Here is a 21,004-nt window from a genome sequence, read left to right as displayed (position 1 = left end):
AAAGGTACTATGTTCAGTACCTCCCAAGAAAAACTGTCTGATAGGCTTTCTCATATTTGAGGAAAAACATATTGGTCAAATTTTGTAAAGCTTAATACTTTTTTTTTTTTTAGAATGCATATATAGAAAAAATATACAGAGAATGTGCATTATCCACCAACTACCAACTTGGCTGTGTGAAGCCATAGGAAAAGATAAAGTGCAATTTGATATTATGCTTAATTTATGGCCAAATACTGACACCTGTATACAAGTGTAATGCTTGCCTGAAGTATGTATTTATTTGAACAGTGTGACCTGGGTTATGAAAGTATTTGAAGCAGGACCCGTAAGTGGAATGCATTGGACTTCAAAGCTGTTCCACCTGTGAAGTTTTCTTTCTACTCTGTCTTGATTTTTGTTGTTCTTGTTTTTGAACAGGAACTACCTATACCTAGGATTAAGTTCTACTTTTGGGGGGCAGTATTAGCGCAAATTGTTAGTGTGTTGAAGGGAAAGCTGCTCTGGTTTTTATGCAGAGGAAGTATCTGCTTTGTGATACTGTACTGGTACATGTATGTTGATGGCTGAAAGAAAAGATGCCTTTTTAACAGACAAGTTGAGTACAGTACTGTCCAGATACTGCCATCACTGACTTTAACAGAAGGACCATTGTAGTTCCAGTTCATAGGAGAGAGGAAGTTTGATCAACTGTTCCTGATTTATACCTTGTCTTCTGTGTTTGCCTATTTTACTTCCTATGAAAGACAGGCAATCTGAAAAGTTCCAACTTGACTTTTTGAATGTCCTGAGGTGGCGGTTCACACAGAGCCATAAAAGAAGGTGTCCAGTCCTAGGCACCACAGCAGGCAGAGGTAGTAGCCCAGGAGGGGAAAGAAGTGTACTTCGGCCTCGCTGTTTCACTTCTGTGGCGGCAGCAGCAGGCAGCAACTTGGTGCCCAGGTGCCTGCCCCTGCTCTGCACGGAGCAGGCTGTGATACTGGTGACAATCCTTGGGATTCGTAATTGAAACTCAGGGGTGTTCGGCCTTTCCCTTGGCTCTTCGAGGCCTATGTGCATTTTCACAGCGTAGTCTAATTATCCATGGGTGGATTAGTATTTTTGTATGTTTAATATAAAACAGTAAGAACAACATTGTTCAAAATCGTCAAGTAGTTTTACTGCATAACTCTTGTTCTTAAGCTCCTGTACTTTCTCTCTGTCTGTCTCCCCAGCTCTAGAATGAAATTCAGATTAAGCTGCTGATTTTGGTAATAAGATGTCACTACTATGGAGTTAACATTTAACTCTGAGTAGCTCACCTGCTGAAACTGTTGTTTCAGAGGTTTAAAAATTTGAATACCTCCCCGCCTCCAAAGCCTGAATATTGAGAAGTTTTGGGTGCTCTTGTTGAGATAGATGTGAGAGTGATTAGTATAAATATCTGTATGTGCTTCTTGGAGTCCTTCAGTTTTAACGGGAAAGAAAAGGTTTGCCACATGTTTAAAATGTTTGGCAAGTGTATAGGTGGCATGAATGTGCGGTGGAAACATGCTAAGAATATGGTAGTAGAAATCCAGAATGCAGCTACATTGCAAGTGTGAAAAGAAAGTTTTCCTTTGGGTAGTATTTCAGGGCAGGGAGCTAGTAGATCTTTTGTTTCTTTTGCTTTGAAATATTCACGTTCCCACTGTTTCCTCAATTTTGTTGACCTATGTTTCCTTTTAAAGTCAGGAGCCAGTGTCCGAGTAGTTAACCAGTTACTCACAGAGATGGATGGTCTGGAGAATCGTCAGCAGGTTTTCATTATGGCTGCCACAAACAGACCAGGTAAGGACCCAAAAATCATAAACAAGAGAAATCAGGCATCCTTTGGTTCTCTTCTAATGAAATCATGTGTTCTTACCTATTTGAATTCTATGACTAACATTGCTCTGTACTTAGAACAACAGTGTTTCCTCAAATCCAAACCTTTTCTGATCAATTAGTCTGTTCCACATTCTTGTGACAGGGTGAGGTGAAGCAACCTCTTTAAAATATGTCTTAATTAGCACCTGATACCGTGCTGTAAAATGCTTTGAAAGACCTTTGACTGAATTGGACTTTGGGTTATCTCCTTGGAACACAAAAGAATGAAAGATAACTAAAACATAATTTATAGACTTTTTGATGCTTAAATTAACTTTCTATCCAAAACAGCCTGACAGTTTTCTGTTCTTTTTAATTTTTTTTTTCCTCTTGAGGCATCTGTTTCACATTAAATCATGTTTTCCCATTTGCTAATCTTCTGCTTCCTGGGCTTCGTGTTCCAAACTCATTCCCTCAGCTTGAAGTTATTCTGCTGTTCCCTCGTGTTCTGTCACGCTTTGATATTGACGGCTGTCAGTGCTCCCTTGCTAGCTCTTCCTTTTTTAGTAGATTTTGCAATTCCTACAGCATCTTAATTAATAAGCTGAACACTGACATCTACTTTACAAACGTCATATGTTTTACAACCAACTTTCTGCCTCTTTTGTATTATGGAGAAATCTTGTTTTATACACAGCAAGAAACTTGTCTCTTCTGAATTTGAACTCCACCTAGATACTGAGAGTTACAAGTAAAGAAATTTGTTGTCAACATAGAAAGAAACATATGCATGAAAATGTTGCACTTCCTTGGTTATGAGCATTTTTCTGAATATTGCAAGTGAAATTAAATACAGAGTTACTAGTCTATCTTGGTAAAACCATGCTGGTATAAGTACCAGGGCTTTTGAAAGATCCTTTGTGCCTAAAGCACGTATTTGGCAAATTACTGCTAATGACAAGACACAGTTAGTTGTTTCATACCTGCATGTTTTAAGTATGTTTTAACATGTTTAAGCATGTTTTAACAGGGAAAAGTAGTAGCATAGCTACTTTGGATTTAAGTTAGAAGATGAGCATGTTAAGATATTTGACAGATTGCTTGGGTCCTACAGATAAAGGAAAATTTGGTCTGAAATCACATAAAATAGGTGACTATGAAGTGGTTTTGGTTTTTTCCAACAGTCAAAAAATTCAAAGATTTTGAGGAAAATTTTCCTGTTTCTTGAAATTTTTTGCACCATGACAGACTATCAAGCTTTCTGCATGGTGAAGTATGAGCAGTAGATGCTTAAATCTATATCTGCTTGTAGAAATTCTTTGAATCAAAGTGGGAAGCTTTCCTGGTATGAGCTGGATGATTGTGACCTATCTAATCCAATGTGGAAAAGAGAATAAGGTTATACAATGTAGCACATCTATATATAGATACAGTTGAATGTACCAAGGGTGTTACTACTGGTGTCATCAAGTTGCCTTAGGAAAAAGATCTCCCGCTAAATTAGTTATGCTAGTGCAAGTATTTATATGAAGCAGCCTTATTCGTGTTTCTCAAGGGCTTCGTATCTAATTACTGATGACAATAAACTTGTCATGATCTCTGACTGGTAGCTTGCGTTGTAAATTCCAACACTTTGAAGTTGAGGAAAGATGCAGCATGACTTCCCGCAGTGCCATCTCAGGCGTACCACAGGTACACGGGGTGAATGCTTTTAGGGCCAGCATGTGTACAGGGCACTATTCTGAGCTAGTGGCTCCTCTCCTAGAGGCAGCTGAGTGCAAGCAGTTCAGTAGCTTTACAAGGGCCAGTTTAGAGTAAACGTTGCTCACATGTTAATATCGAGATATCAATACTTGTGTGCAGCAGGTTTGTCCTAATTCCAAGCTTTGCTGGGTTTAGGTTTACACTGATTCAGTACTTGCTTATGGATCTCATTTTCATGCATGTATGAAATAGACATCAGTGCAATTGTTAATCCATCCCCTTATGAGTCTTATACTAGATGCAGTTTTACTGTTATGTTGCTATAAAGTACTTCTGTAATGGTTTGGAGATTCTTTTTTTGTTGTTGTTGTCACTGTTGCCTTGTTCAGCTGTGGTGGTAGAGGTTCTGTTTTACTATACTGGAATCGTTACTTACAAATCAGGGTTGAACTAATACTTGAGGGAAGCTGGGAAATTTGTAAGGCATGAATTCAAGCAGTGTATTGATGACAACTAGGCAGTGACGTTAATGAAAAAAGTGAATTTGAGGTAAAAATGCCAAATGTAAGGAAAATGCAAAGGCAGGGGTGCAATGTAATGCAAATGTAATCATCAGATTGAATGGTATGAATGTATCTGCAAATTCTGTAAGTGGAAATTAATTGTATCTTGATAAAGGAGTTGTTTGGCCAACACAATAAAATATTTTTTTTCTGAAATATCAGGCAAAGCTTGGCACATCCAGCTTTTGCTAGATGAGGCAGTTACCTATGCACTTGGGCTAGGATGGGTCTCTTGCTTCAGAAGGATTTTAGCTGTGTGTGTGAATAGCGATCTGAATAGGTTTAGAGTACAAACTTTTGCTGTGATACCTGCCTTTTTCAGTGTGAAGAAAGATAGTTTCCAATTGATGCGGCTTTTATCAGAACAACTTTTACTGAAGTTGTGGTTAAATTGGGGAAACTGTTTTTTTTTTTTCCCTCTGGTGTCGTTTATTCGCTGCTTATGGGGCTTAGGAAGAGGCAGCATTCACCAAATTAGATTTTGCTAGTGTGGTCTGGGTACTTTAGAGGAACACACTGCAGGTAGAGAACAGTCAAGTCAATGCCAGTAAAGCACTCTTACTGCCCTGGGAACAAAATGTCCAAGAAAAGACCTGGAGGAGAGCCATACTTTATACTGGCTAGTATGTTTAAATGATCCCTGCAAACAATAAAAGTTGTGGCACCTGAAAAGCTCTTTTGCCTGTAAGTCTGACATTTGTCTGAAAGATTTTTCTGTCATAGTTTTGTTTGAATAGAGGTGCTGGGGGGTTGTGTGATATAAATCTAAATAATATATGTGTCTCAGGAGAACTTCCTGAAGTCTTCCACTGGGCCAGTATTGTGAAGTGTGAGAACTCATCTTTTTTTAATCACATTAGTATAATTTAATGGGAGGGAAAAATTTTTCAAGACGCTTCTTTTTTAGAGCGGTTGCGTGCATGGTAGCTTTTGTGGTTGGTTGCTGGTATTATTCATGACATGTATGTTGTGGGTATTGTAGTCTCAGATACCATCATGCCAAAGGAAGAGTCTACTCTCATAAAAATACTACGATTATAAAAGATAATAGTAGCAGCAGTAGGGTAGCATTGATTCAACCAGTTTTGGCATCAAGGTGTATGTTCCTTGCATAGTTGGTCCAATCAGATGTTGGCACCTGTGACAAGGTATTATTGTGAAATGGTGGTGTTTTATATACCCCGTGGCTGAAGACTGCCAAATTCATTTGTTGTAATGAACACTCTAATTCCCATTTTTGTCAGGAGGGCAGGCACAATAGATGGGTTTCTTTATTTATTGTATATGGTCTGCAAGTGGTAATTCTTTTTATGGCAGTGCTGAAATAAGCCTTTGATCTGTCCTTAAAAGCAGAATGTTTGAATGTTTTTTGTGCTTAATCAGTGACTTTTTAAGTCCTCTGTAGATCTTTCTTGACCGCTGCTAAATTAGCAGGGATGCAGTATTCCCAACTCAATCACTTTCCACCTAAATGCAGAACCAATGTCAAAATTTGTCTGAAGAACATTAAGCTTTTAAAACACTCAATGTCATTAAAAACAGAGAGCAAAAAAAGAGAGGCAGAAATGTCATGTCCTGTTATAATCTTTATGGGTCAGAATAATTATATTCTTTTTCAGTTTACTTCCTTCCCCAAATCCAAGATTAAATACTTGCAAAACCATCAAGCACTACTGTTAACTAAGGTCTGTAATTTCCTGCAGTTTTTTAGTTACCAGTGTGAGATGCAGTATTGCGTACTGCATTTCTGCTCTTTTCCTACCTCCCCAGGCTTTGAACATTTATAAACTTTAGAGAAATGCTGACCAAGGCAGCAGTAGCATTCACCACAGGATCTAAGGAAATGAGGGAAACACTACAAACTGTTAGTAATTTAAGCTTGACATAAATGGTGATGATGACTTTGCTTTTATTCATGGTCTTTTGCTTTTTGAATTTATTCTTGCAAAATTCCCCTTCTACTGTTATCTTGGAACATGATCCTAGTTTCAGTGACTTCTGTTTTTCTTTAGCAAGTTTATATTAGCTTTTTAGAGCTATTCACCTGAACCACATGTTTTGAAACACAGTAAAAAAATAATCTTCAGTCTCTGACAATAGTTAAAGTTTTGGTTTGGGTTTTTTGTTTGTTTTATTTATACCTGTTTATACATGTTGCTGAATTAAAGGCAAGATAAAATCTAAGAAAAGCATCTAATATGTAAGGCACGGAACAATTTCATTCGTGATAACTCTGATTCACACAAACTGTATTTCTGCATTTCACCAGCCCTTGAATGTTACGTATCTTTCACAGTAACTTCAGTAGAGTTAGTTTGTTGTGTAGGAGCTGAGCTGTTAACTGCAGTGTTCATCTGGAGGCTCAGAAGCCCTAAAAGGTTTTCTGAGACTATGTTCCAGAACGTCACAAATGTGAGGACCTGGATCTTGTATATATTTATATAATTTAAAAAGCTGTAGTGAGTATAGGAGAAGCTTGGTAGACTCAGCACAATAGGCGTTGTTGCTGGTATGCACTGAACTTTTGTAAACATAGACGACTCTTGTACAGTTGAGATAAGATCAACTGGAAATGAGAGTGAGGCTGACAGATTTTATTATAGGATAATAGAATGTCACATTACAGGAATTCGTACAAAGAAGCTTTCAATATAATTTAATGAAGAGGATAAAATTTTGCAGTAGTTTGGAGAGCAGTGTAGCAAAGTGAAATATTCCATAATAGTCTAGAGGCCAGCGTCTGTTTTAAAAACAAAGCAAGGAGTGGATGTTCTCTTTTGTCTTATGTAATTTTGCCATATTATTTGGAAAACGGTACTGCTGTCTTCTAACAACATACTCAACACCATTGACTACATCAGAAAACCAAGGCAGAAGAATTTTAACCAAACATTTATCTTAATAGAAGTATATTGTCTCTGTGAGAGAACTGCTTGGAAAAGAAGTGCTGTGTGTTACCATGTTTCCAAGTTTCACTTTCAAACTTGAGGGATAATAATAGGCTTTGAAAGAGATATCTATGATAACTATCATAATTTCATTAAAACGTGAAATGTATCTAAAATTATTTGACTCTGTTTAGATGAATTTTTAGGTAATGGATATGGAGAGAATGTTATGATGTATCAAATTGGAATAGTTTTAAATTCCTAAAAGGGGAGCATTATTAATACTTTTAAAGAACTATGAAGTGTATCAAGTGAGTGAGTGTTGTGGTTTAACCCCAGCTGGCAATTAAGTACCACGCAGCCACTTGCTCACTGCCTGCCCCCAGTGGGATGGGTAGGAGAATCGGAAAAAGGTAAAACCTGGGGGCTGAGATAAGAACAGTTTAATAATTGAAATAAAGTAAAATATAATACTACTGATAATAATAATAGTAATGAAAAGGGAGTCAACAGAGAAATAAAACTCAAGGGGGAGGGGCAGGGAGAACAAAGCAGGTGGTGCACAGTGCAGTTGCTCACCACTTGCTGATCGATGCCCCAGCCAGTCCCCGAGCAGTGATTTGTTCCTCACCCCTGCCCCGGCCAACTCCCCCCAGTTTATACACTGAGCATGATGTCATATGGTATGGAATATCCCTCTGCCCAGTTTTTGGGTCAACTGTCCTGCTCTGTCCCCTCCCAGCTTCTTGTGCCCCTCCAGCCTTATCACTGGCAGGGCATGAACTGAAAAGTTCTTGACTTAGTATAAACACTGTTTAGCAACAATTAAAAACAATATGTTGTCAGTATTGTTCTCATACTAAATCCAAAACACAGCACTGTTCCAGCTACTAGGAAGAACATTAACTGTATTCCAGCCAAAACCAGGGCAATGAGTTTGACCAATGAGTAAATACTCATTTTCTGTGTTGTGACTTGAATTTTCAAGAATTTTGGGCCCAGCTTTAAACCAGCAGAGTGAAGTGACTCGTAAGGAGACAGTGAGCATAGACCTGTGTTTTATACTTTGGTGTGGTCCTCTCATTGTAAACCACCATTACTGCTGTTGATTAAGTATGAGTTGTGGTAACTCTGAATGCAGGCAGTGTGATCATTTGCATACAAATGGATGAATGCATCTTTAGACCTTATTGCTAACTTCTTACTGTTGGATGAAATAGCATGGGAAGTGCCCTGTTCTCAGCATGCAAAATGGAAACAGTATTTCCCATATCAAGTTTAGTATTTTTAAAGAGCCTTTGAAACTTTAGGATGGGGAAGTATCAAGTACTTGGCACTGTAACACAATCACTATGGAGTGTGTTTGTTTTGATACTTGTAACTGATCTATTGAGCAAACTTTGTCATCTAAGCTTAATAGCGTGGCAAGACTTCCATCCACAGAAACCCAAAAACAGGAAAGTGCACTTGTGCCAAAAGTAAGATAAAGTATCATATAGCAGTGTGAACAGACATATAAGAAAGATGTCTGGGCCTGCCATGGCAGGGATTCTGTTTAACACTTCTTTCATCTGGTCTGGATTAAATTAATGCATCAAGTTCTTTTTTTCTCAATCTTCTCATTGTATTTGCAACAGCAGATTTTTGCCTACATAGGTGCCACTGTCCACAACCACTGTATCTTGCAGAGGAAAGAATTGCTTTTGTCCAAGAAAAAGATAGTGGGGCAATTTTTAATGTCTGCATGTCATTCTGCTTTTTGTAGGTGAGAGAGTAACTTGAACAAAACTATGCGCATCTTCAGAAAGTGAATCAAGACAACGTTGTGGTAGGGTCAGGTAGCTGGAGTCTTGACAGAGTTAAGCAAACTTTTTTCATTTGCAAAGAAGGAATAGCTGTGCTTCCATGCTACTGTTTTGGGATTTGGGTGGTGTTTCTTTTTTTAAAATGTTGGTACAGTAAATATTAGCAGCTTAACTTTTCCCAGTTCTTCACCTTTCATATACATGAATGCATGTAGTTTTTTCGCTACATTTTGTCAAGAGGATGTTATGGGTCTTGGAAGCTTCATTTAGAGTCCTTGATAACTGCCACTGTAAGACTTAGGTGTGCCTTTCAACTGTTACTTTTGGATAAGGTTCTTGCAATAGCTACCTACCACATCTGAATAACTTAAGTAACTTTTTAAAAGTCTGTTATTCTAAAAGTACAGTTTTCTTTGTGTCTTCTGTGGGTGCTTTTGTGACTTTGTTATCCTGCATATTACAGTAATATGAACATCTTAGAGTCATTGAGGTTGGCAACGACCTTTAAGATCATCAAGTCCAACCGTCAACCTGGCACTGCCAAGTCCACCACTAAACCATGTCCCCAAGTGCCGCATCTACACTATGTCCAGGGATGGTGACTCGGGAATTGCTTAGTGAAATAGAGCAAGTAATACTGTCATTGGTTTTGGTAGATGGGGAAATGAGGCATCAAGAAGCATTTAGAAACATCATCCAGCAGTTTGTGCTGCAATACAAGATGGGAATTGAGGCATTTCCCAGGTTTGTGTATCTTGTTATACCATAGTCCTTAATATTTATATCCCGACCTACTGTTTGTGGAAGTTCAGTATTGAAACCTGTGGTGCTAAAAGGCTGCTAGACATTTCTATTACATTCAAGCTTTAAATGGTTTTCTAGAAATGTGATGATTTTTTGTTTTTTTTTTTTTTTTTTACTTCTTCACACATAGTGACATTTGAAGTCTGTAGTTCTTCCTGATGAACAAATTCTGTACTTTGCAGCTCTATTTTGTGTTTTCATGCGTTTCCTATTTCACCATTTAGAGAATTAATATGTAGTAGAAATGCAAATGACTAGTAATATTAAGGTTACATATGGATGCTTATGACTGACCCTGTGTACTTGTTATTCTTAAATTATCACTGTGCCTTTCGGGCAGATTGGCAGGGTTAATATGGGTAGAGGTCCTTCTAACAGAACAAACTGGAAGCATTTTTTCCCCTTGTTATGAGTTCATGTGGAATCCTCCACTTGACCATGCTACTAGGTACGTGTGTTGGGTCTGGCCGAGCCCCACAGCAGCCCTCGCAGTGTTGTGCTTGTATTGGTAGTAGAAAGCTGGTGATGACACACCAGTGTTTTAACTACTGCTGAGCAGTGCCCCACAGCATCAGGGCTGCCTCTCCGACCTCTCCCCCCCATCAGTAGGCTGGGGGTGGGTAAGACCTTGGAAGGGGACAGCCAGGGCAGCTGACCCAAACTGACCAAAGGGATATTCCATACCATATGGCTCTGCTCAGATAGAAAAGCTAAGAGAAGGAGGAGGAAGGGGAGGCATTTGTTATTTATGTTATTTGTCTTCCGGAGCAACCACTATGTGTACTGAAGCCCCACTTCCCAGGAAGCGGCCAAACGTCGCCTGCTGATGGGAAGTAGAGAATAATATCTTTTGTTTTCCTTCGCTTCCGCATGCATGACTTCTGCTGTTTATTTATTAAACTGCCTTTATCTTGGCTCACAAGGCGTTTTTCCATCTTATTTTGTCCTGCCCTGTTCTGCTGAGAAGGGGAGTGATAGAATGGCTGGTGGCACCTGGTGTCCAGCCAAGGTCAACCCAGCACAGTAACACAGGAAAAAATGGTCTAGCACTGTATTGCCAAAGATCGAGTTGTCTTCATTTGTGAAGAGGCGAGACAGGTATTGATGAGGCAGCTTAGCTGTACTGGGTAATAGAGGCTGCTGCTTGACCGAGATCAAACAATTTCAGTCAGCTATTTTAATGCTCAGACCTTCACATCGTGGCAGAAATGCTTCTTTGAATCTTGGTATAAGTATGCATGTATTCCTTCTCGTGTGTACACTTTCCTAAGGGTGTACCTCATAAAAGGATAACTTTTCTTTTTTTTCTCTTCCTAAGATATAATCGACCCAGCTATCCTGCGTCCTGGTAGACTGGATAAAACACTCTATGTGGGTTTGCCACCACCTGAAGATCGACTTGCTATTTTAAAGACCATCACCAAAGTGAGTATTTGGAAATAAATCCATATCTTGAAGCTTGGTGGAATGATTTAAGACAAATTAAATTTTAAAGAGAATTGCAGGATCCTGAATCATTAAACACTTTCAGATATTACATGAGGTCATAAAAATAAACCATCAGCCACATCTGCTGTTAAATTTTCTGTGAGACTGCAAGGGCTTGATAAATCCTGAGAAAAGCAAACCTGTTATAAAAGCTGCTGCCTTTATAGTCACAGTTTGAACAGATTTAATTGAAAGATTCCTATCTGTGTGAGTAATGGGTCTAGAAGTGTTTTGTAAGCCTTTGGGGGGAGGGGGTGATCCACACATTCATGAGAATGATTTGCAAGCTCCAGCTGTATTTGCTCAACAGTAATTTTGACACTTAATTGCCTTTAGGATTAAAGGAATCTTGTGATGATAGAGGCTGTAGGTCAAAGTAAATGTAAAAATGTAAAATACGGGCCTTCATGGGTCCTCCATGTGGTTAATTGGCACACTCTGCCACTTCAGAGGTCTGGATTATAGAAATCCACTTGAGTATTTCTCCAAGTATGGTACAGCAGTAATCAAGGCCTTAAAAAAAGATCGTACAAGGCATTATGAATTACTCAGATGTTTCCTACTTTTTCCAGTAGATCAATGTTGATTGTTAAGAGCAAGTGTTCTACCAGAATATTTTTTTGAGCTGCTAAGGAGGCAACCTCTTCACTATAGAGAAAAGAGCACTGTGTTATGAAAAGTGTGGTAAAAATACTTAGCAAACTTGTTAAAAAAGATAATTCTGACTTGCGTAAGCATAAAGTCATGGTGTAGGCAATAGTTAATCCCATAGGGGAATTCAGAAAGTGAGAACTCATTCAAGCATGTTCGTTCCTGCCAAAACGGTTGTTCAAAAGTCAGATTCTCATTACTAATTCAGGATGTTAGACTTCCCTTCATTTGTTCTGTGCATTACTTCATGGAAGGGAAGAAAATAAGTATGCCTCCATCTGCTATTAGCAGTATATCGGTTTACTATTGCTAAGTTTTATAAATTTTTTCAGTTAAAACTTTTTACAACACTGTTCTTAAAGATGGTTGCCTTCTAAAAGACCTAGAGGGAATTTGTGTGTAACATCCGTGAATCATTTTTCAAATGTACTTTAAGGAATTATGTTTTTTATTTTACCAACTTTATTTTTAAATATAACTCAAAGTGTTCTTTAAAAATTGGGCTTATATGATTGTGCTGACTTACACAAGCAATCTTGTTCTTCTGGAGGAAGTGGGTAGTGAGGATCAGTCACTAGGCTGCCTAAACACAGTAGAAGGATTCTGGTACAGGGTTCCCATCTGGCCTGGTTTTCAACATACAGGTGTTGAGTCTTGCTCTCCCAAATTTTTCTTGGAGAACCTTTGAAGATTTGTAACTGTCTGAAGTGCTCTCGCTGGAATTGGTGGTGTAGGAAAATAGCGCAGCAGAGCTTGGTGCAAGACTTCATGGGAGGGGAAGGTGGTATTAAAACTGATTTCTCTCACTCGGTCACAGATTTCACTTGCTCACGCTGTCACAGCCACGTATGAGTCACTAAGATGCACGTGTCCAGGTGGCAGGGCCAGGATCACTTGTGTGCAACACTGAGGATAAGGAACGCAGTGTTGAGTCTTCGTCTTTTGGCCTCTGCTTGATTGGCAATGACAGACTGGTGGTTAGAAGTGTTTTCTAGATTGCCTTTAAGAATCAGACCGTTCAAAATCATGCTTACTTCAGCTGCCATCCGTCTGGGGCGAGGTTGCTGAGAAGTGTCTTTGCTCCCTCCTGGGAATTTTTGTGGCTGCAGTCTGCCTTCCTGTTGTGATAACACCAAGAGGAGTGGCACATGAGATGTGGTCACCTTGTCATTACCCTGTTGTCAGAGCATATTTGTTTTCTGCTGACAAACCGTCTTTGCTGTGGCCTTACTCGATTGTGGGCCGCCTTGTGATACAAGCAGTGTGTTGCAAAGTGTTTACCAGCTTGCTTCCTGTGGATCCTGTCTTTCGTTATCAGGCCCTGTTATTTTTGGAATGCCAGGTACTTCCATGCGTACTTACTTCATACTAGTCTTGATATTTTGGATATAAATCTTCGTAGTGAACAAGGTGCTAAGTCTTTAATGGAGGTTGTTTTTTTCTCAGCTATTAATTAAGTGGCTAGCAGAAATGAGATATGAACGCTCTCTGAATTAGTCTTTTCCTTGAGCACTTCCGTGTTCATTCCATGAGGCTGGTGCTGTTCTTACTTTACTACTGCAGTTACCGGAGTTCTTGTAAAGCTAAGCAAATACTCGTATTTCTAGCATTAAGAACAAGAAATAGGTGGTTATTTTCTTTAAAAATGTAGAGGAGTACTCTGCAAGAAGAACATGGAATATGGAGAGAAGAAAATGTGTAAAATTAATTGAAATACCTTAGGTTTTGTTTATTTCATCCATGCATTCTAGGTAAAGAAATTTGAAAAATCTGAGTACAGGAGCACTTGCTTAAATTTATGTGCTCAGGGCTAGATAAAGCAAAATGTTTGGTGCTGATGTGAGTATCTTCTGGGTGATGGTATGCATTCCCCGAAATCCCTGCACGGGATGTGGAAGCTGAGTAAGAATCACTGCTGAGGGAAAACATGGATGCTTACAAAGGCAGCATGAGGAGCTGAAAAGGAAGTTAAGGCAAGGAATAGTTTGAAAGGAAGACAAACAGCCTAATGTAGGTTGAAGCTTTGTTGTGAAAGTTTTATTTCAGTTAACTTGTAGAAATCAGTCATTTTCAAATTGCATATTAATTATGCAAGAGAAACATGTCTTCACAGGTTTAAGTTACTAGTGTACTTACATTCTTGCAAGCTGTATCAAGCTTCTCTGGTGCACATACTGCTGAGGTTGTCTCCAGAGCAGGCAGACCAAACAACGGACAAAACACCCACCGTTATGTTGCTACTCGAAAGATCTGGTTTTAGCAGAGAAACTATCTCTCTGGCTTACAGTCTGGTACAACAGTTACTAAAGTATCCCATATGAAATTGTATGAGGCTTCCTTGTTTCCAGGTTAAAGTCTCCTTTCAAGATGTTTCAAAATCAGGCTGTTCCTTCGGCATTTTGTTGTTTTGGTTTGGGTCTAGTTTCCTTTTTCTAACTGGTATTCTAGCAATGATTCATTCAAGATTGTACCCTTACTCTGCCTAGTCCATGATTATTCTACTGTCTGTTAAGTATTCAAGGTTTTTAACTTGCTGGTTACTATACATTTTATTTCTCTTGAAGATATTGTAGATATGTGGTATATTAGTTCACCTGAAGAAGTTGGAAAAGAATTGTATGAATTTCTGCATTTCTGTCCATTGAGTTTCTGCCAGAAACTCATCAAAAATGTATCAAAAAGTGTCCTTTCCTGTCTAAACTCAGGTTTTGTTTCGTACTATAAACATCTAGAATCTCTGTACTACTGTGATGCTACTTTATTGTTGCCTAAGGTTAATAGGGAGATTTCCATGTTTGCAGTGTTTGAAAATTCTGTTGGCTAGTTTCAAATATAATTTAGAATATCGTTGAATATTTTTTGCTGTTGGAAATGCAAAAATAATCCCACTGGTGGGACCTTTGTGGAGGAAACAAAAATATGGAAGAGTAGTATCAAAAAGTCCACAGGAATTTCTACAGTATGTGTAAACTTTTATGAAATCTAGAATGGAAAACTTAAGTTTCAAGATGTACATCTAGAACATAAAAGGTATACAATTAACTCAGTCTTAAAGGTGATAAGAATAAATCTACATGCTTATTGCTTAGCTATTTGATTTCAACAGGGGTAAAACTAAAGGAAGTTCAGCTGAACAATGCTGTTGATATAAGCTACTTAAGGCATGTCCACGTATGGAACATTCAGTGTTGCATTGCCCTGTGACAGGCTGGCCGTCATTTTCTTAGAGACAATCTAATCTGTTTGTGCCTAAGTTAAAATTTAGCATTACTTATTTCTTAACTACATGTTTTTAAGGCTGATTGTCCTTTTTCTCAGTTTGAGATTAAAATTGTTAGTATTTGTGGATATTTCAGGGAATTTGTCAGACCCCTATATGATTCCTGATTGATGAAACAATAACTTTGGGGATTGCATGTGTTTGAAAGACGTTTTCTTATCTTCCTCTTTATATTCTTTCAACTCCTTTAGGATGGTACCCGGCCTCCACTGGATATTGATGTAAACCTTAAAGAAATTGCTTACAGTCAACATTGTGATTGTTATACGTGAGTGGTTTCTGGTTTTGACCTTAGTATTTAATGTGCAGTGCCAACAGTCTTCTGATGCATGATAACGTGTGCTGTATTGTTGTTACTAAGAGGATCTCTTGACTTTCAGGGTTTATATGCCTTTTCACTTACACTATTTGTCTTGTGTGCTTTTTTCAAGGAGTCGATAGGAAGGTATGCATGCTAGTCTTTTTTTCATCTGGCAGAGTCTTCTTCGTGTTGTAATTACAGATCAGTAGAGGCCTCTTGGTTTTCCTTGGTTTTGTTTTGTAATTCTTGCATAGTCTGAGGATAAAAGAGCCCTCTAAATTGTGGACCCATATACAATGATGATGAAAGCAAATTGGTTAAACAACCATAACAAACTTGTTCTGTCACACGGTTGAAAGCAATGTGTTTGACAAAGTAATGAGCGCCTAGTTTGACTTGTGCTTTGGGAATAACAAGGTGTGGGTTTTTTTTAGAAAAGCTTGATAGCCATGTCTGTCAGAATAATTTTCAGTTGCATTCTACAAAACTTCAAACAGCTTTAATCTATTAAATGATGTAATAGTTAAATGATTTTCTGGAGTTCATAAAAGATAAGGTTTATGACGTGCTGTTTGGCACAATATTGCGTTTGAATCTTAGAAATGGAGGCTGTCACCAGTAGTGATTTTTAGTTTGTCATTTTTTCATACTTGGGAAAGATGGGTACTTTTCTCTGCCCCTTTCACTCACTGTCTTTATTTTGTGGTGCATGTGTTTTTGGGGTTTTGTTTTGTTTCAGGCTTTTTTGTTATGTTTGGATTTGTATTTTGGGGTTGGTTTGTTGGTTTGGTTTTGGGGTTTGTTTTTTACATACAGCAGTACCCTTAGCAGCCCCAAATGAAGCATGGGGAGTTAATTGTGAAATTTTTCTTTGGTTCAATGACTTGCACCAGTTTAAAGGCTTGTGAAAAGTTCAAGACCTGGAAACTGGAAACAAGTATTTAGAAAGACAGATGTGATCATTTTTTGTGGATACTGTTATTTTAAGAGCATGTTGACTGTTGATGCAACTTTGAGCAAGGCAACTCCCTTTTCTAGTAACAGGTGATTTGATTTTAATCTTTCATGCAACTTAAAAAAAATTTACTACGTTCTCATGAAGTGGCAGAATATTAATCCTTTGGCATTTTTAAGGATGCTAGGTATGGGTTTTGCCTCTTCCCTTGCTTCTCATTTATTTCATCTTAATCTGTGGCTAAGATCTGGAAGATGTCGCTCCATAATGAAGGTTGCAGCACTGGGTAGTCCTTGGACCTTTTTCCAATGTTCTTAAGATGATTTTTTACAACAGCACAACTACTCTTAGTGTCATTTGATTTGTAGTATCTTACCTTTCTATATGCCATCAGCAAAACATGAGAGAAATTTATCCTAAAATAACCTATTCTGTTTGTATCCGTAGCGGGGCAGACCTTTCTGCTCTAGTGCGAGAGGCTTCGATTTGTGCCTTGAGACAGGAAATGGCACAGCAGAATACTCAAAGCAAGAAAGGTAAGAAAGCTTTACAAAAATGTTAACAGTGAGAATGTCCATATATTTCTATGTTCATATAAATGAAATATAAAGTATTTAAGGTAGTTCAAGCCAAGCATAAAGGTGTGCATGCTTTACATAAATGTTTGACTTCTGAGCCAAATAAAATTTAAGTCAGATTTGTTTCAAGAACACATAAGCGTCTTTGAAGTAGATGTAGGGGAGAGTACAGGAAAACATTATGCTGGAGGTTCAGCATAGAATTTTTTTCTAAAAGAATTGAACCTTGTAACCTTAAAGGAAAGTTTATGTTAAACGGTAGTACAAACTGACTATTTAGATACTAGACTGAATAAGTCTCTGCCGAATTTCCATATCACGGTCGAGGACTAATTGTACTACTTACAACTGTACTCAAACCTGCAATTAACTGCACACATACTGATCACGTACCTTTAGCACGCAATTGTGTTGTGTAACTGAATACATGCATCTAGTAGTAACGGCGCTAGGAAAATGTGAGTACCACTTTTTTGATCTTCGGTGTTTAGCCCATCAGTGGCTCTTGCCAGGACTTTTAACAGGGAGCTATAAATTATTTAAAGTACAATGCCTACCCTTTCAATCTCTTCTGCACTTTTGTTTTCAGTTGTGTTTTTCTGGTTTTAGTTATTAGTTTTTCTGTGCAGATAGGAAAATATAATTGGAAATTGAAACTCTTTTATATAAAACGTCTGTGTATCTAGATTTTTCCCAGTAATTTTTTTGTTATTTACCCTGAAGTCAAAACACAAAGCTAAGATGGAATTGGGACTTTTCAGATTATGACCTTGGAAGCACGCTGGAATTTTAATGGCTTTGAATCATTCTTTTTGATCTAGTACATATCCAGTCTTACCTGGTTTTTAATACTAGGTTAACAGAGGAGAATGTATTTCTTGTGTTGAGGGAACTAGCATGTTCACTTACAGTGGAGGGTGGCAGAAACAAACTACAAAAATGTTCAGTTTGACTCAAGTTACCCATTTTGCTTGCTGTAGATGGAAAAAGCTCTTGATTTGAGATGGAAATTTCTGAATTTATCCTGTTTGGTTTTGTAATTATCCAGAATACAGCAGGCTTTATTTCAGAGATGTTCATCACTTTAATTCAGCCTTCGCATTTAGGATTGCAGCCTGAGCACTTAATGTATGGACAGGTTGGCAGCCAGCAGGTCCATAATACATGCATAGGTTGATCTGCCTGTTTATAGCAGCTACTTGTTTGAGATGTCCCTGGGTTTGGGTTTCCAAGACGTCAGCCCTGGCTGCTATGAAAGTGTGTGAGGTGGCTTCTGATATGAGACCTTGTTCTTCTGTGTGTACACAGGCTGGGGAGCATCTTCCTTTAGTTGTTATCAAAGACACGCACGACTGACTCCCTTCCCACACTCTTTAAGTGACTGTAGAGGGGTGCTGTGTCCCCTCATCAGTCGGTAGGTTGGAGCCACTGACTGAGATCAGCGCAGTTAATTCCATAGGAAACTGTTGCAACTTCCTTGTTATACCTGATACTTCCCCTCTGGAATAAATTCAGGGCCAGGGGGGTTTCTTAACACGTGGCAGTGGTTTGCTTGAAGGGACTTTTTTATAGTGAAATGGAAAGGGATACTTTTTGTGATATTTCCCTACTTTCAACTTGAACAGCCCTAGGAGAGCTGATAATGTTAGTCACTGTGGGCTGGGAGTTGCTAGATATTGTAACTTGTCTGGGGGAAGAAGGGGGGATTCCTAACAATGATAGGGCAGAGTTTTAGTTCTGTGGCATTCCCCATCATTGGCCCAGCATTTGACTTCCCAGAAGAGTTCAATATCCCATGCAAACTTGGAGTTTCCACTTTTGGCTCCACCAATGAGGATGCTGCATAAAACCGGTTTCAGCATCAATGCCAGAGGAAGACCCTGCTGCTGCCTGTTCCCTATCCTGAAAAGTGACCATTAAGCCTTAAGCTTTATTTCATATACTTTAATCAGCTTTCAGTCCACTGAACAATCTTTCCTATAATTCTCTGGGGTTTACCAGTCCTCTGCTGGCTGTAACAAGTTACATGATGCAGTTCTGTAGACAAGTTCCTTTAAAACCTTTGGGTGAACACTATCTGGTCCTGGTGACTTACTGTTAACATCCTAACTGACCTATTGTAATTTAATATTTTATATTTACTTCAAATAGATCTAGTTACAAAGGATGTATAGGGCATGAGAATCTCTTGATACTTTCAGCTGCAAAGACAAACACAGAGAATTCCTTGACCTTCTAAACTATGGCCTTATCCCAGATGTCCCTTTTTGTATATGTTTTTTTAAAAGACAAGTGACTCCATATCACCTGCATCATCTATAAAGCTGACCTTAAGCAAAGAGTTTGAGACTCCCTATAGCAAGTGTAGTTTAACAAGTGAGATTTTAATTAAGTTTTGTATGTCTGCTGTTGAATTTGAAAAGCAAGATCTGGTCCTTGTTTGATACTTTCAAATTAATAGGAAAGAGAACCAGCCATCCTTCACTCATCTATGTAAATAAAACACCAAATATGAGATTTTCTAAGTACTTAGTCTTATTTTGAAAAGATTATACCTGTTGATATACTTAATTAATCATTAATCTATCAATACTAATTGTTTTAAACAATAAAATATTAATTCCTACTTATTCTGACTAAATGGTTTTGTCTTCAGAAATCAAGGCAGACTGTGTTAGTACAAGTAGCCATGGTATAGATTGACAGCTAAATTATCCACAGGAGGAAGCATTGTGCCCACTTTTATCATGCAGTAAGCGTGAAGCAGCCTTGACTTCCAATGAGAGTTAAACTACTAACAGTAGGTAGAAGTGTGCTTATACTTAGCCATAGCTAATACTCTTGCATTAGCATCATACTTTTTCACCTTTACTTTTTCTGATAACCATGTCCTTAATAATACTGATCTTCCTAGTTGATGAATGCTGGTTTCTCCTTTCAGTTTTCTCTCTCCCTGTAGCTCTGAGGCTATATACTGTTTCAGAATTTGATTTAAAAGTTAACAGTAAACAAAAGAGAAAGCAAAATTCTCATAGCTTCACCTCATTTTGTGGTGTTTTGATGACTCAAAGTAATTTGGCTCCTGTGAAAGACATTTCTTAATATAAGTAGTGTTTCCTTGGGGAAATACGTTAAAATGCTGATGTTTTAGATTTAAATCTTCATTTATATTGGTATAACTTAATGTGGTAATGAGAATCTTATATAAGAGCTTCAGAGAACTGACATAAAGAGCAGCAAGGTTCTATGTTTAGTTCAGTAAACTTTGACCTTTACTTTTAAAGCAAGTATTCTACAATTATTACTATTTGCTGTAATGCTTTTAGTGCCTTCCATCCGCTGCGTAGTTTTTTGCTGTATCAGCAGAAGATTTTTGTTAAACTGAGACATCAAATATATTAATGAGGAATCTTTAACAGTTTTTTCCATGTTGGCACATCCCATTTAACATCACAAAAATGTATGCAAAGGTAGCAGTACATACCTGTGGAAGTAAAAAGTGTCTTAATGAAATACATTAACAATGTACCAAACTGATTCCAAAGACATACTTTTCATACCTCTGTCATCTGATACCTGTGCATACTGTTAGCATTGTAATGCATCTGTATAGTAGTGGTATCTTGGGATTCTTAAGTCTAGATAAAATAAGGCACTTGCTTGTGAAAGCAGATGAAACCATGATTTCTTTTACGTTTTAGCAAACTAAAAAAAAAAAAAAAGCTCTTCAAAAGGTTATGATTAGGAATAATTACTGTGGATAGCTGCATTGAGGTCAAAGGCAATTTGCATAAACTTAAACACAGGAGGCTGTAAAAATAAAAGCTTTCAGCACTACTGGGTAATGCCAGATGAGGCAATGATATGAAGTCAATGGTTTAGGAGTTGAGCATCCTGTAGAATTAGAATGATAACAAGACGTTTTCTAGGTACTTACTAAATAAGACCCTGTAGGGATGCTTAATATTAAATACATATAGAAAAAAAAAGCCCAGAACTGGAGGGAGCAGAATTCAAGGCATTCACTTCCAGAAGGGTTAAAGGACTTGAATTCTAACTTCGGCTTACATCAAATCCAGTTAATTCAGCATCTTTGAGAATTTCATTCTCAATCTGCAGATAGAAATAATAATACCTAAAATACCTTTCTGAAACAAGTG

General features: G+C 38.0%; 1 protein-coding gene across 1 annotated transcript in view; it reads left to right on the top strand.

Annotated features, from left to right (window-relative positions):
• The window catches only part of NVL (nuclear VCP like), a 43,413-nt gene that overhangs the window by 20,160 nt on the left and 2,249 nt on the right, over positions 1-21,004 (top strand). Inside the window, exons 18-21 of the mRNA XM_080408731.1 lie at positions 1,710-1,809; positions 10,910-11,016; positions 15,202-15,278; positions 16,714-16,802. Of these exons, the coding sequence (XP_080264857.1) occupies positions 1,710-1,809; positions 10,910-11,016; positions 15,202-15,278; positions 16,714-16,802 (373 nt within the window). The remainder of the gene's footprint in view (positions 1-1,709; positions 1,810-10,909; positions 11,017-15,201; positions 15,279-16,713; positions 16,803-21,004) is intronic.

The sequence above is a fragment of the Falco punctatus genome, assembly GCF_963210335.1.
Source record: "Falco punctatus genome assembly, chromosome: 12".
NCBI lineage: Eukaryota > Metazoa > Chordata > Aves > Falconiformes > Falconidae > Falco > Falco punctatus.
This window is presented reverse-complemented; position numbering and strand designations above follow the sequence as displayed.